At 38.4% G+C, this 17,687-nt stretch overlaps 1 protein-coding gene across 3 annotated transcripts in view; it reads right to left on the reverse strand.

The window, feature by feature from the left end:
* The window catches only part of LOC127426752 (inositol polyphosphate multikinase-like), an 82,505-nt gene that overhangs the window by 56,962 nt on the left and 7,856 nt on the right, over nt 1-17,687 (reverse strand). For all 3 annotated transcript variants that reach the window (XM_051673767.1, XM_051673765.1, XM_051673764.1), the window contains exons 2-5: nt 16,808-16,893; nt 15,375-15,471; nt 13,245-13,417; nt 2,910-2,991 (exon numbers count right to left, since the gene is read on the reverse strand). In XM_051673767.1, coding sequence (XP_051529727.1) covers nt 2,910-2,991; nt 13,245-13,417; nt 15,375-15,471; nt 16,808-16,893 — 438 coding nt within the window. The remainder of the gene's footprint in view (nt 1-2,909; nt 2,992-13,244; nt 13,418-15,374; nt 15,472-16,807; nt 16,894-17,687) is intronic.

Below are 17,687 nucleotides of genomic sequence, written 5' to 3' on the forward strand. Positions count from 1 at the left end.
TTTGAATTTTTGACAGTTTGTTTGAATTAACAAGCATTCTGTTGGCCTGTTTGAAAATTCTGTCAATGTAAGACAATGGAATTTTTCAGATTTTTGATCATCCACTATGCGAAAACCATAAGTCCAATCAGCTAGAATAAAAATAAGGAGATACAGTTTAGCTTTTTAATCCAAATAATCAAAGAATTAATTGATGGGGGCCTGTGTTAGAGCTCAGTGGTAAATGCTCAGTGGTAAAAGACGCTGGCTACCATCACTGGAGTTCTCTAGTTCGAATCCCTGGGTGTGCTGAGTGACTCCAGCGAGGTCTCCTAAGTTGGACCAAATTGGCCCGGTTGCTAGGGAGGGTAGAGTCACATGGGGTAAACTCCTCATGGTCACTATAATGTGGTTCGTTCTCGGTGGGGCGCGTGGTGAGTTGAGTGTGGTTGCCGCAGTGGGTGGCGTGAAGCCTCCACACACACTATGTCTCCGTGGCAATGTGCTCAACAAGCCAGTGATAAGATGCGTGGGTTGACGGTCTCAGACGCGAAGGCAACTGGGATTCGTCCTCCACCACCCGGACTGAGGCGAATCACTACGCGACCACGAGGACTTAAAAGCACATTGGAAATTGGGCATTCCAAATTGGGAGAAAAAAAAAAGGAATTAATTGATTATTAATGGATTTTCAAAATATTTGTTAGTTGACTAAAGTTTATAGTGCATGTCACTAGTAGTTTTATTAGCATTACAAACCATAGCTGTGTTTCTTACAAAGTTCACTATGCACTCAGCCATGTAGTGTATGAATTTTTCAAGTGTAGTATCGTCCCAAAGGTAACACTTAACAGTTTTTGACTAGACAGAAGCATTCACCGTTTAACAGCTGACGAAAGTGACATTTCAAACACATGCGGCGTATTTCCGCTAGCTTTAGCGCGTTATCCAACATCAGTTCAACATTTATATCTCATAATGTACATATTCACACACTGTGGGGTGATGGTAAAGCATTCAAATGTCATTTGTAAGGTGATTTCTCCACTGAAGTTTTGCTAGTTGCTACATTCTCCATTATTTACAATTGTTTTGTCAGGCCAGCATCACGACCAAGTAACTCCGCTCCTTCCGCTATGTACAGCAAGCCACGAGTGCTAAGTGCATGAAGTGCCCAACATTCCACACTCTGTTTTAACGGTTGAAAAAGTGCATCATACGGGTACACTTCTTTTGTTGCTTTTTCAGTGTTAACATATTACTCACACTACTTTCACTACAAAATAGGGCTGAGTATTGATACATATTGCCGATTCAATTCCGATTCACAAGCTCTCGATTTGATATAGATTCATATGGATATATTTCAGTTATAATGAAATCACATGTATTTTGCTTACATGTGAAAGAAATTATTTTCCAGCAAATGCTGTTAATTATACAGGAGACCTCCTAACTAGGTACGTTATGAAAAAAATTATTTTACTAATTATATTTTATTAGTTTATAATTTTGATCACATTTTGGCTTTTTTTTTAAATGAACAAATCCATGTATTTAATCAATAAATAACATACTAGATTTCATAATTTCACCATTATTTTGTTAGATGTTTATTGTTTAATTGCATAATTTGTACTATTTACAAGTATTTACACTGATTTGTTGAACACGTGCTAAAATTGGTACGGTCTTAAGAAAACCGGCATTTCTGTAAAGAGCATCTGTAAATGATTGCATGTTAACAAGAGCGACTCAAACGGCTTTATCTCATCTTTGCTATGCATGATTAGAATTAAATGTTTTTTGTTGTTTTTGATCAACAGTTGACTGTAGAGAACAGAAAGGGTATTAAAAGAGACATTATTCAATGACAAATGGGTTGTGTGGATCTAATCTTTGGACAGGCATTACATGGAAAAACTTTTACTCTTAACACGCAGTGAAAGGATCTCGCTGCTGAATACTTCATCACTATACTTCACAATCACTGGTGAGTGAAATCTAAACATTTACCAGCCAGTTGCCAAATATATACATTTTAGCTACATAGCGTGAAATCTGGTTGCAAATGCGAGTGATTTCCTCGCATTGTAGTGGAGGGTAGTGCACAGAGTAAAAAAATCGATCTTGGGATTTAAGAATCGATATAGAGATTGTTCAGATGAAGATTGTGATGCATCGGAAAATCTAGATTTTTTCCCACTACTACTACAAAATGACAGAATAGTGCAGAAGTGCACAGTCTGGGACACACCTTATATGCTAATTGTTTATAGATGCCAGATATTGAACATTTACAATACAATTTATGAGATTTAAGATTATACAGTAAATGGAGTTGGTAAACATTTAATTACACAAATGAAATGAGGGATAGAAGTGACATTTTAGATTTTAAAATATTTTAGTTAAAATTTATGTTGGTATATATTGCTGTTTCTCAGTATGCATTTAAAAATAATTTTATAGAGATTGCACAGTATAAAGAATAATTCAGCCGATTAAATATTTTAGAGCTGAGTGTAAGAAACATTCATATTCACTATGGAGATTTCCATTACTTTTTAAGCTTTTATTAATTTCCATGACTTGGGACTGGAAATCACAATTTTTAAATTCCTTGATATTTCCAGGTTTTCCATAACTATGGGAACCCTTCAAATATCAATATCCCTCGTGCTTGTTTAGTGAACAACAGTACATGGAAAATGTACCTTGATTCATTTAACTACATTTTTGCTGTACTTTCCTTCTTACATCATTTTACATTTAATCTAATTCACAACAATGGCTGTAAAGTCCAATCACCCTTTTAAGCCATTTCAGTGTGAATGCTTTAATAATGAAATATATATTAAATATTGTCAAAGGCTGATATATAATGTTGTTGAGTTGCACTCAGGAACTATTCTTCAGTTTGACCTCACCTTCCTTGATAGTGTCCTTTACGAGGCCCCTTCCATAATGCTGGTCATAGGTGTCAAAGCTGTCTGAGCCCACTTTATATACCTAAAAGTCAAAAGACAGTCAGACATTAAGCATGAAATTTTTAAACTTGAAATATGAACAGTCTTTTCAAAGGTCTTGCTCTCCCTCTAGAGGGCACATCAGGTCATTACAGTAATTCCAAATAATACAATTAGTTTCATTGAAGAAATTAAATTAAAAGTTGAACTTCTAGAAAGGGTGATGAGAAAGCAAATGTAATGTCGCACTGCGTAATTAACATTTATTTTGAGGGGCCTTTCTTTCTATATCACCTAAATCAGCAGTGCAATTATGACTAATGGTTCTATTTGCTTGGCGGTCATGTAAATTGCTTCCTCTCATCTATCTGTTTTTCCATGCAGGCTGGCAGAGAACTGGACCCGTGGGACGGACTGAGACTCATAATTTACATAACGTCCACTCCTCATCAATATCACATCAAGAAACTGGACTGCATTGCCCTACCTGTGCACAATATTGGGAAAACACTATCTTAAATGCTTCAGAAATCACTATTTTCTCAAAAAGTAAAAGGTCAGCCAATAATTTTACTAATTAAACTGAACTAAACCTCATTTATCATGAGCTGCTGATAGAGCGTTTAGAGGACTCCACCCACGTTTCTCGAGAGATTGTGCGGCTGATGAATTTCTGGGAGAGGTCACAGTGCGTGATAAGCTCATCCTGACTGATGCCATAGATATCCAAAAATATCTCTCACACAAAGTTGACCAACAGAGGTTTGTTGTCACTGAAATCAGTGTGATCAGGTTACACATAGGCCACATACACACTACAGCTATTTGCAGTTGTCACACCCCTTCTGAGAGCTTCGTTCACACCGAGCTCTTTTAGACACCAGAAAGCCGTTTATTGAAAGTTGCTTAATACACAAAAGTGGCAAAGTGGCATTTACATGCACCATGTTAGTATTTTTACATCTGAATACATGCAGCTCGGTCAGTAAACAGCTTTCTCCACAGCAAAGGTTATAACATAGGATATAATGTAATTTCCCTGTGACACTAGTGTAAATAATAGACATGGCATCTGGGGAAGACTTTGTGATATTATTTGTTAACTGGCGTACTTAATTGTATATGCGGACGTGAGGGTTAGTAGTCGATATTTTAAATTGGTGTTCTCTAACATTGGCAAAAACATTGAACTCTAAGGAGTTAAGTGTCAGCATTATCCCCAGCGCTGCGATGTGCTTCCATCAAGTGTTTAAAAAATTTCAACTTTGATCCCGATGTTGCTGACATTTTGAAGCATCGGTGTATGATTGCCAGACAACTTGCATATACGCAAAGTCTGTCTTTGCAATGACAGGTTTAACTTTACACCTCAGCATTTTTTCAGAAAGTTTTTACCTCACTACTAATGTCCAGGGCCCCACGGTACCTTAATGCGCCTCAGCTAATGTTTGGCCCTGTTTCCAGCTGGTATTAAGATGTATTTTTGGTGATCTGATCACAAGTGGTCAACCATGGTGCATTTCTGCTTTAACAAGGTATTAACATGCATCTCAGATGCGTCTTCTATGACCACTTGTGATCAGTTTTTGAGGGGAGGGTCTCTGATTCCATGATGACATACATCAAGTTACTGCATGATAAACTGCAAAAAAGGTATAAAAGACAAAGAAAGCACGAATAAAACCGACGTGCTGTTTATCCCAGATGCATCTGAAATTTAACTCGAAGCACAAACATGAGATTTCAAGCAGAATTCTCCATTATTTTAGCTGAGTACCTGTATTTACTGCGCTTAAAGATGTGTGTGCTTCTCATTTGTGTTACTTCATGCTGATTTACGAAACGCTGAAGAATTTCCATGAAATTCTTGTGCTTGTATACATATTTGCTTTTTCAAAATGACTGATCAGACAGTTAATATTTTCCTTTAAAGCAGCACGTAACTTTCAAACTCTTGTTTAAGCACAGTCATTGATTGACAGTTCAGGATTGGTGCTTCACTTCTGTCCGGGACGCATTCAGGATGGATTAGCATTTTACATCTCAAATGCGATGTGGTCACGTGTTTTCGACTACCTCCATATGTAGTTTCAGTGATCCAATCACTGTATTCCACTTGTTGTTTTAGCACTGAACACTTGCGATCTGATCACCAAAACGCATCTTATTACCAGCTGGAAGAACAGGGGTCTTTGACAGCCAGAAAGTGTCCAAATATGTTTTGTCTTCATGCGCAACAAATAGGCACACCCTTTTGCTTATAAAAAGGCTTGACTTTCTAGGTGTGGGGACGTTTTACTATAAACAAGGTTTACGTTCACTGCAAACAATGTGATAAGTCTGCTAAAGTAAAACATGACAACAAACACTATATTTGTCTATCTGTCTCGCTGACAGGGTGTGATGTGTCAGAATAGGAGTCCAGAAGTATGAGACATGCTGTACATTCTCTGCGTGTTATCATTTGTTATAATTTAGTGCATGGCCAAAAGTTAAATCATTTATAATTCACACAGTGCATTTTTTGAAAGAAAGAATATATGTTTTTGTCAATTTTGTCATTATTATTATTAAAGGTAATACAGTTGTGCTCAAAAGTTTGCATACCCTGGCAAAAATTGTGAAATTTTGGCATTGATTTTGAAAATATGCTAAATTGATTTTGACTGATCATGCAAAAAAACCTGTCTTTTATTTAAGGATAGTGATCATATGAAGCCATTTATCATCACATAGTTGTTTGGCTCCTTTTTAAATCATAATGATAACAGAAACCACCCAAATGGCCCTGATCAAAAGTTTACATACCCTTGAATGTTTGGCCTTGTTACAGACAACCCACAGGTAACCTCAGGAGAAATACAGGATGCTCTGGAAAAAGACGGTGTGGTTGTTTCAAGGTGCACAATACTTGTTGACCCCTCTCCAAACATAGCGCTTATGGTTGTGACCATAAAGCTCTATTTTGGTCTCGTCACTCCAAATTACAGTGTGCCAGAAGCTGTGAGGCGTGTCAAGGTGTTGTCAGGCATATTGTAACTGGGCTTTTTTGTGGCATTGGTGCAGTAAAGGCTTCTTTCTGGCAACTCGACCATGCAGCTCATTTTTGTTCAAGTATCGTCGTATTGTGCTCCTTGAAACAACCACACCATCTTTTTCCAGAGCAGCCTGTATTTCTCCTGAGGTTACCTGTGTGTTTTTCTTTGTATCCTGAACAATTCTCCTGGCAGTTGTGGCTGAAATCTTTCTTGGTCTACCTGACCTTGGCTTGGTATCAAGAGATCCCCGAATTTTCCACTTCTTAAGTGATTTAACAGTACTGACTGGCATTTTCAAGGCTTTGGATATCTTTTTATTTCCTTTTCCATCTTTATAAAGTTCCATTACCTTGTTACGCAGGTCTTGTGACCGTTCTTTTCTGCTCCCCATGGCTCAGTATCTAGCCTGTTCAGTGCATCCACGTGAGAGCTAACAAACTCATTGACTATTTATACACAGACACTAATTGCAATTTAAAAAGCCACAGGTGTGGGAAATTAACCTTTAATTGCCATTTAAACCTGTGTGTGTGTGTCACCTTGTGTGTCTGTAACAAGGCCAAACATTCAAGGGTATGTAAACTTTTGATCAGGGCCATTTGGGTGATTTCGGTTACCATTATGATTTAATGGTACACTATGTGATAATAAATGGCTTCATATGATCACTATCCTTAAATAAAAGTGACACAAATGAAATGATTCAAAAATGAAAAAAATGTCCTCACCCTCATTTCATTCCAAACTCGTATAACTTACTTTATTGTACGGAACACAAAAGTATATACACTGGCGACCAAAAGTTTGGAATAATGTACAGATTTTGCTGTTTCGTAAGGAAATTGGTACTTTAATTCACCAAAGTGACATTCAATTGATCACAAAGTTTAACCAGGACATTACTGATGTAAAAAACAGCACCATCACTACTTGAAAAAAGTCATTTTTTGATCAAATCTAGACAGGCCCCATTTCCAGTAGCCATCACTCAAACACTTTATCCTTGAGTAATCATGCTAAATTGCTAAGAAAATCACTTACCATTATATCAAAAACAGCTGAAAGCTATCTGGTTCATTAAATGAAGCTTAACATTGTCTTTGTGTTTATGTTTGAGTTGCCACAGTATGCAATAGACTGGCATGTCTTAAGGTCAATATTAGGTCAAAAATTGCAAAAAAGAAACAGCTTTCTCTAGAAACTTGTCAGTCAATCATTGTTTTGAGGAATGAAGGCTATACAATGCTTGAAATTGCCAAAAAACTGAAGATTCCATACAAAAGGTGTACACTACAGTTTTCAAAGACAAAAGACAACTGGCTCTAACAAGGACAGAAAGAGATGTGGAAGGCCAGATGTACAACTAAAAAAAAAAGAGGATAAGTACATCAGACTCTCTAGTTTGAGAAATAGACACCTCACATGTCCTCAGCTGACAGCTTCATTGAATTCTACCCACTCAACACCAGTTTCATGTACAACAGTAAAGAGAAGACTCAGGGGTGCAGGCCTTATGGGAGGAATTGCAAAGAAAAAGCCACTTTTGAAACAGAAAAACAAAAAGAAATGGTTAGAGTGGGCAAAGAAACACAGACATTGGACAACAGATAATTGGAAAAGAGTGTTATGGATCTTAACCCCATTGAGCTTTTGTGGGATCAGCTAGACTGTAAGGTGCGTGAGAAGTACCCGACAAGACAGCCACATCTATGGCAAGTGCTACAGGAAGCGTGGGGTGAAATGTCACCTGAGTATCTGGACAAACTGACAGCTAGAATGCCAAGGATCTGCAAAGCTGTCATTGATGCATGTGGAGGATTTTTTGATGAGGACTCTTTGAAGTAGTTTAAGAAGTTCTGAACATTTTTTTCAAATTGTAATAGTAATTTTTCATGTTATTAATGTCCTGACTATACATTGTGATCAGCTGAATGCCACTTTGGTGAATAAAAGTACCAATTTCTTTCCATAAGAGCAAAATCTGTACAATATTCCAAACTTTTGGCCGCCAGTGTATATTTTAATTATAGCTGTCATTTATCAATTAATTACATGGTATGCCAATAACTTTATCGAATTAATCACATATATAAATATTTGCTGAGAAAGACCCTCAAATAACAATAATTCAATACATAATGATTAAATAATTATAAATAGTTATATTTAAAAAATTATAAATAAAATATATATATTTAAAAAAAAATTATAATTCAGATAATTACAATGCAATAAATTATTGCGGCAGTCGAGTATTAAAGAGAATACAAAAAGTGACTTTAGAAGGCAATGTATTGTTCATTTCAGTATTATTAAACATAAGCCATTGGCCTACAGGTCTCAGCAAACCATTTTGCAATTGAATTAGTCAATCTGTCTTAGATTTATAGTAAGAAATTTTCTAAGGAAGCATCAAAGTACACCTGCATCAAACGGATGCTTTGATCTCACTTTGGTCTCACTGCATCATAAGCACAGCATTTTTAGGTCGCTGTGTCAAGTTAAACGCAGTTTGAAACTTAGAAAAACAAGTCTTGAGATCCCTGTGTTCAGATTTGCACTCCATCAAGCTGTGTTTGAACGCAAGTACATGCTCTCATCTTGTGCTGTCTGATGTGGGCATGTGTGGTTTGTTCTTTATATAAGCTGCGCGTTGCCAAAACAGCTGGAGTTTCACTTGACCCCTAGAGAAAACAGGTAGTACTTCAAGCTGAAGATGCTACGATGGTAGGGATATTCAGGCTCCCCTTATCTCGCTCTCCCGCTGATCCAGCGCCGGCCGTGCTCCATCACGGCCCGGCCACGCCCTCCTCCTTCACCCAATTCAGGCCGTGGCGCCACCGGTCTGACTAACTGCTCCCAACACCCCCCGCTGCCCTTCTGGCCGTTTTGTCATCTGGTGGTCCACCCCACCTCCTAAGAATCTGGGGGAGAGATGATGGGAGACGTGGGGAGAGGGAAAGGGCGGAGTCACTCACACACAGAGAGAGAGAGAGAGAGAGAGAGAGAGAGAGAAACTTGCTCGAAGGCTCCCGGACGTGCTGTCGACCGGTCCTAAACCGCTCCTCCGCCCCCTGGCAGACGCCCGCTCGCTCCTCCCCCGGCAGACGGCAGCGAGTCCTCCGGCCCCTGGCGGACGGAACCGCTCCTCCCTTTCTCAGCAGATGGCCACGGTTCCTCCGGCTCTAGGCGGCCAGCAGCGACCCCTCCGTCCCCAGACAGATGGCCGTAGCTGCTCCCCTGGTGGATGGCAGTGGCGAGGACTCCGCGACAGCACATCCCTTCTCCCTCACGGGTTTCGGCACCACTATAACAGATAAACGGATGGGCAAGGAGGCGGTGGGAACCAGCTGAACAGTCAGCATAAAGGTTTAATGATATAAATTAACTTAAAACAACATAAAAAGACACACATGCAGCGCGGCCGCGAGCATCTCTCTCTCTCTCTCTCTCTCTCTCTCTCTTTCTCCTCCCCAATCTGGCGTCCCCGGCTACCCCTTATCTCGCTCTTCCGCTAATCAACTAATTCAGTGCCGGCCGTGCTCCATCACACCTGGCCACGCCCTCATCCTCGTCACACACCGAATTAATGTGCTAAACTGACAGCCCTAATTTTAATGAATATCCCAGTCTGTCTTTTCAATACAAAGGCAGTCAATAGCGACTCACTTTAAAGCTTAAAAAAGGGTCCAGGGGTATCATAAATACAGTCCAGTCCATATATCATATTCCAAGTCTTGATATCATATTGCGAGTCTTCTGAAGGCATTCATACAATAGGTTTTGGTGAGAAACAAACCCAAAATTTAAGCCATTTTTCAGTTAAAATCTGTTCACGCAAGAAACAATACGCGAATAGGAGAGCCATTGTGAACAAGCCTCTCTCATAGTGCTCATGACAACCCTATCCTGACAGCCCTAGCTGTCTGTATGTTTTTATCATCTTTTGAAAACTCTGTGTTGTTGCTCGGATAACAGATTGTGTCTTATATTGGCAAAACTATGTAGTTCCCCTTCAATGATTCTGTACTAATGGGTACATTGCTGTCTTATAGCTTGGTAGCTGTCCAGCCAACAAAATTTTACTTAAGTTTGAGGTGTTAAAAGTTCACCAATTTACAGAGGTTTTACGATTGTTTTACCAGGGTCTTTTTCATGTGTCCTTGCATAATTTAAATGCTCTGTTTGTCTAATTTCCCCATTCTACAGACCCAAGATCTCTCCCAAACCCTTTGAATATTTCACTCAATCAGTGTTGATGACTGATTGGCTCTTGCCTACAGAGCTCAGTAAATCTATGACTCCAGTGCACACGCTGTGGCCTCTCTACTAAGCATTCACCCCCACTGCTCTCTCTCAAAGCTGTTGACCATTAATTAAAACCTTTTTAAACATGAGGCTTTGACACCGGCCGTGCTGAAGTGGCTCATTTCCTGAAATGAAGAACTTCTGGAAGAGCAAAGCCACATCAACACTAAAAAGCAAGAACATGTTTAGAACAAGATATCAGGCCGGATGTCAAGACTTATAAGCCCTGTTTCCACCTAGTATTAAGATGCGTTTTCGGTGATCCGATCACAAGTGATCAGCAGAGATGCATACCTGTTTCCACCTGGTATTACCATGCGTCTCATGCATCTGTTGTGACTATTTGATATCGAAATTCGAGCGGAGTATCTCTGATTTCATGATGACATAGAGGGGCTAGGGGAGGGCGATATACTGGTAGACATGATAAACTGGTAGAAATTTGGCAACCGGTATACAGTTTGGATTATCATCTATAAAACCACGTGCAAGAAATGTGCAATTCATTCACTATTCACATAACATGTATGTGGTACACATTCTGTCTGAGAAATGGAGGAGGAAGGCAGAGTGGCTTTATGTGAGACTGAAAGAACTGAAGAAACAGGGTTTTTCAGGTACTGACCATTTTTCAGCAGCCACCCAAGCTAAATTTTGGGCCACCAAAGCAAATTTGGTCACATTAATCTTGCGTTCTGAACATGCCTCTCATCAGACACACGCAGCTGCATTTCATGTGATTTTCACACGCGCTCTCTCTGAAGCATGAAAGTGAGCGCGAGTCCAGCAGGCTTCCAGATTGGGCTCCACACACACTTGTGCTACTCAACCCAGTTTCTCTCTACCGCGGCACAAAGTTCAAAAGTTGTGTGACCCCATTTGAATTCTACTGAGCTTTGAGTTTTTTTTTACCTTAAAGCACTATGGAGGAAGTCAAACATCTCAAACGGCGAGAGAGCCTTCCGATGAGGAAAACAGCTTAAACAATGTGTCATGCGGCAAGAATTGTGTCATCTGTCATGCAGATTTTTTAAACTACACATCATCACCCTTAATAAAATTCAGTTCGAATGATGTTCGATATTAGAAAACAAACCAGCTTTGCTTTCAGATATTAAAATATTGTCTACTACAGAGATGACTTAAACCATTAATAGCCTAATGAAGTGTTTTATAATAATAATAATAATAATAATAATAATAATAATCAACAACATCAGACTGAAATGCAAAATTTAGTATTGTGGTAAGGTTGATTACCACTTTTTGAATACCACCAATGACTATGTCAAGTTCCAAATAAAGAGAAAATTATACAAGAGGAAGTAGTTTTCATTTATAAAGTATTTAATTCAATGACTGGATTTAAAAAAAAATAGGCATTACAATATGGTTATTTAATATATAAACCAATTTTTATTTATTTTTTGTAAAAAAAAAAAAAAAAAAATGCATTTATCGTATTTTGCAACTGTTTTATCACACGCTGTAGCACAGGCAAAAAGAATGAAAGATCAAGCACTGAAACGCTCAGCTCTGTCTGTAACAGCTACCGCAAACTTTACACAAACAGGGGAGAGCAGAAAGCCGCTGAGAAAATGCTGCTTCAACTTTCTTTGCCAAAAAACTGCATCTTGTTTCATTTGGCAAAATAATCAACGCATTATTCTCTCATTTCTTGTCAGAGAACATTCCCACTTTCTTTACAGTGTATATAGACACGCAGATCTTGCATTCAGCATGGCTTATGAAACATTGCGTTTGGAAATAAATAAAGTCATCATTGGAGGTTTCGCAGATAAAAATATGAATGGAGGTTTACATGGAGACAAGAAACACTGCATCGTCATGCTCTCAGTACAGTAAGAAGCAGATTTTATTATCGTCTCTTCAATAACAACACACAGCAACAAGTGAATGATCTACTTACCCTTTTATTATAAATGCTGATGTTAGAAAATTATCTGACATTGGCATATTATTCTGCTGTACATCCTGTGGTTGTGTGATAGTTTATAAGCCCATATCACTAAATTCTGGTCTTATTATCCTTCTAGTTATTTACATTGCAGTCAATGAGAGTGAAACTTTGTCACATTTGCCGGAAATGCATTCGCTTGCTTACTTCCACATTGCAAAATAAGGTGGATACTGTAGAACCAAGCCGTACTAGTTTTAGAGTACTCCAGCGATGGCCACAGAGGAACATGGAGGAATAAAAATAAATTAATTAATAAACTAATGGCAACTATCGACATAGACTTTTGCCGATAACCGAGAAAATGGGTCGCAGATGAAAAGGGTTTATGCTAATACTCGCTACAGCACCCCTTGTGGCAACGCTGAAAAGACAACACATACTTGCTTTACATTAACAAATGCGTTCTGACACATTTCAGAATGCAAAGATGTGTGCAACTGAGTCTGAGTAACTAGAAGCATTTGCGTTCACATACTTTTCGTTTCGGGCTTAAGGCTTAGCTTGTATCAAGATTTCTCGCAACCATTTTTCCAAGTTGTTTTGTAAGAATGTGTCAACACAGAACATTAATAGAAAATGTTAATGCATCATCTATTGTGTGAAGAGTATAAATGTCATGTACTGTATATGAGTCAAGACATAAAATGTCAGTGTCCAAAAAGACGGTGGCATCACTACATTAACAACTAGTTCAGTTAGGTTTTTTACATACTACGCAGATTTAATAAAAATTCGGTTGCCACTATCAGAACTTTTTCGGGAGTGACTTTGGTTGTAGAATGCTGTTGTTCCTCCCATCAGTCACCAAACTCAGTGTGCACTGAACTGAACCGAGCACAAAATGAGACAACTGTATTTAGTGTGAAGGTGGTCTTTAAGTCCAGTTACAGTAACAATTGAATTGTACATGGCATTCTAAAATAAACTGAGCCACATTTGAAATCCACAGTGATTTTAAAAGGCACATACCCTCATACCCAGAACCAAGAAGCCAATCTCCTCCATCAGTGGGTATTTCCTGATCTGCTGCTCCCGTTTCTCTTGCAAGGCGAAGGGGTCGTAGCTCTTCTGGCCGATCTTCACATCCATGATGCACGGCTTCTGAAACCTACGCGTCACGTCCTCCAGTTTTAGGTACAGGTCTGTGGTGGAAAACAGAAAGGCTTACTAAACACACTGCATGTCCATTCATTCATCTATACATCTATCTATCCATTTATTCGGAAGGAAACGGTTTAAATGTCTCACATATCAGAGTAACGTGGCCACGTTTTCAGTTTGGTAAATTATTGGTATGACATTATTGGGGTTAGGAAATTTGAGGCTGATACCCATAACCAATGATTTAACCCTGATCATCCAATGGTCGAAAATGCAAAAACGACAATGCTGTAAAATTAAAGACAAAAATATATTTTATGGAATAAATCATTGATGAAATAGATCGTTGGGGGACACTGGAATCTAGTAAACAGCATGAGGGTTTGGCATCACACACACAAGAGGTGCCTTCAAAAACCAGACAGATGTATCCAATACTCGCTACAAAACAGCTCCAGTGTGAAATCATTAGTATGATTTGTTTACCCTGATTTGTTTTGTTTAGGTTATGTAATGCAAATCACTAATAACCAAGCAAGATGTCTCAGTGCCATTATTGCAAGATTAACAGCTGTTGATGTTATTACTCTCATCACCAGGAACATGTATCTTTTTTGAGCTCTTCAAACGGGTTTCACAGAGAGCGCGTATGTTTGCCTAAAGGGGTCGGCAACCTTTTTGACATGGAGTGCCATTTTTTAATTTTCCTGGTCAATGGCTGTGGCCAAAACCCAATCATGATCCTGCATGTGAATTTTCACAAAGCATCTTTTGAAAGTTCTTTAATGAAAGAAAACCTGTCCTTTTGTACAAAATGAGTTGTCACAAATGTTCTTATTTGATTACCGATTATGAAATTGTGTGAAATCTTAAATATTTCTTATATTATGAATGTATATTTTTCAAAATCACACAGAGGGGTAATCTAGCACGCAAGCAACAGCGAGAGAGAAGCAGGCTATTTTATTTATATTAAGTTTTCGCAGCTGCATTACAATCTACATCTTGATGTAATCCTTCCTCATGATCACACAACATGTTTTCATCGCTGAATGGGAAGTTAAACACTATTAAAGTGTGACGAGACTCAAGCTGCGTGTGCAAGCCATTCGTGCATCACAAGCCGATCAACTATTTAGCCCTTTTTGGTGAATCGCACCCGCAAAATCCCATATCTTTATTTCCAGGTTTAATTTCGATTTTGAAAAGACTCGATGTGGGTTTATGTTTTCTCTTTTATCGTTTAATGTAATTCTGAGTGTGACCATGGTTTAAGGAGGGTGTGTACCTGTATGCTGGGTTGGAAATCTCAAGGATTAATAGTGGTGATTTCCTTATTACATGATGTGTTGTTCTGAAAGCAAAAAGAAACAAATGAAACACGGAATGTAGGCTGTTATCCACGCAGCCTGACCGCAGCAAAGCGGGCACGTTTACTCGCGCGATTAACCGGAAGTGAAGCTCTGCCGGCTCATGATACGCGAATTGCTTGCACGTGCTGCACGAGTCTGTTGGGCATACTGCAGACTCGCCACATTTTAACTTTTTGTTTAGCCTCCCATTCAGCTCATGAAAACGCTGCGTGATCATGAGGAAGGATTACATCAAGATGTAGATGGGAATGCAGGTGCGAATTGATATATAATAAAATAGTCTACTCCTCTCTCGCCGTTGCTGGCAGTGCCAGTGATTACCCCTCCGCGTGCCATAGGTTGCCGACCCCTGGCCTAAATGGCTTCTATAGAGTCTGCCTGCCGCCACTCATCTTTACATCTTTCTTTATTGTTCAATTCATTGTTACATCCATGTTATAAATCCAGTATAAATAAAGCAATGGAGAGAAAAAAGAAACTGCATCTTTCTCTCCATCGCTTTATTTATACTTTCAGAGGCATTTTAAGAAATGAGATGAACAATGGTGCAGCATGCGTAACAAACCGTACATCATCTTTCTTTTTTTGTCAACAGGGAATCGTTTCAGTTCTACTATCTGCATACCTGTGGGAGTGTCAGGTGAGGACCAGGTGCCGTAGTACTTGGGAAGGTGCTCTCGGAGGTTTATGAGACAGGAGTCACAGCAGTCTTCAGCATACACCTGGTGTGAAAAAAGGGTAATGTCATCAAGAAATTCATTGTTGGAAAAAAGGCGTCCTATTTGATTTACATTATAAAATGACATCTGTATAGTAAAAGGGATATGTGGGTTTTCATTGTTATAATTAGGGCTGCATGATATTTCAAATATGTACGATATATCGCAAATGAACTTATTGCAAGAAGCTTATTAAGTGCGTTTACATGCACAGCAATATGCTAATAACAACCCGAAATCAGCACCAACAGAGTCCGTAAGATTTAAAATCAGGTTATCCTCTGCTTTTGACGTCAAAACATTAACAATCAACACTTCGCACACTGTATAAGCCGGTAAGAATGGTGGTTTACATACAACACGAAATTGGGGTAATGGGCAAAAATGTGCCGATCGGTTTTTGCTTAAACCGTTTATAACCTTACCCCGACAAAAGAACACCATTTACTATAAGGAGTTAACATATACAAGCATAATCTGTGTAAGTCGTGCATGTAAATGCGTATAATGCATAAATGTGGTTGCAGTGCAATATGATTTTATTGTAGAAGTCGACCGATAGTGGATTTTGCAGATACCGTTAACTAAGGTAGTGGAAAAGGCCGACAACCGATTAATCAGCTGATAGTTTTTTAAAATCGATCTACAGAATAATAAAAAAATATCTTAATCTTTCCTTACTATGAAGGGCACAGACACTGAGGCTGCAAAATGAATAAAATCCCAAAGGCAGTTTATTGTGCAAACAAAATTCCAATAATAGCCAGAGAAATTATGATTTGGTCCATAACACGGAACTTACAGAAATACACCGGGAACTCTTATTTTTAAATAACAGAGATTCGGCACGTTACAATGCTCTATATGTAAGTACTTACCAAATTAAGCTTTTAATAGCTAATAGAATCACCAGATTAAGAACTTTATATGTATATATTTCACCAGATGAGGTTTATTGATAAAATAAAAATAGGGGAAAAAATTAAACCAAAATATCGGCAACTATCAGCATATATTTTTTCCGATAATCAATAGTTCCAAAAAGCAACTATCTGTATCGATTAAACGGTAAAACAGATATATCGGTCTATCTCTATTTTTTTTGCATTAAATCAGTTTGAATAGTGTTTCAGAGTTTGTTGTAATAAATTGCATTTTGTAAATAGCACAATATGTCGGACAAAACAGTATTGTTAAGCACAATGTTAGGTCCAAATTTGAGGTTGAGAATAGCTCCAGCAGCAAAATCTAAATCCTATAGCCAACACTGCAGCATCATCTACTATACACCCAAATCAAAGACCATTTTATGCTGTATCAAATATACTCCAACACTTACCATACTGTAGAACTTCATCTCTCTGGGTCCTCTCGGAGGGGGCTGCAACTGTTTTAACACTGTACCATCAGGATGTTGCAATATACCTGTAAACGAAAAACATCTTGCTGTTTGTGTGCACAAACATTTTTGAAATTCTTCACCTTTTGTCCTTACATATCTCTGAAAGGAAACGACAGCATCTGATTAAGTAATGCAATCTATTTTGTCCAACACAGCTCTGATATGCAGAGAAAACTATAATAAGACACCTACAGAGAGGGTTTTTTTTTTTTTTTTTTTTTTGCTACAGATGCTTCTACGTAAAAGAATGCTCTGTTTTGTTTAGTTTAAGTGTGATATTGTGAATTGGCCCTTATGAAGCTCATAAGAACAGTAATTGTGGAGACCAAAGCCGTGTGTGTAAATGACATCACGGCCTGGCCTACATGCTGGCGAATAGTGGGTTGAGAGGGCTTACAGATTACGGTCACAGACTCTGATTGTGACGCTCAGGATTTAGGTCAGGCTCCCCCTATTTAAAAATGCTATTTAAAAAGCTATACACATCGGTGATTTATCTATACACACTTCAGCAAAAGGAAATTTATGACGAGCCAAAATTCATGCTAAGAATTTGATCAGTTTTTAAAACCAGGGGACTATAACCAACAATAATAATCTAAGAAAAGTAAGCAAAAAAAGAAAAAAAAATATTCCGGTAAATTTTCACCACAAAACCACAAGAAAAAATATATTTTGCCCAAAAAAGAAGCACATTTTCGGATCATTCATTTTTGCATTGTTATTGTCATAATTATCACGTTACACATGGTCATGAAATTTCGTCCTTTTATAAACGCCATCCGTGTACGGTAAGAGATTAGACCAGTTATATTTG

The sequence above is a fragment of the Myxocyprinus asiaticus genome, chromosome 36, assembly GCF_019703515.2.
Source record: "Myxocyprinus asiaticus isolate MX2 ecotype Aquarium Trade chromosome 36, UBuf_Myxa_2, whole genome shotgun sequence".
Taxonomy (NCBI): domain Eukaryota; kingdom Metazoa; phylum Chordata; class Actinopteri; order Cypriniformes; family Catostomidae; genus Myxocyprinus; species Myxocyprinus asiaticus.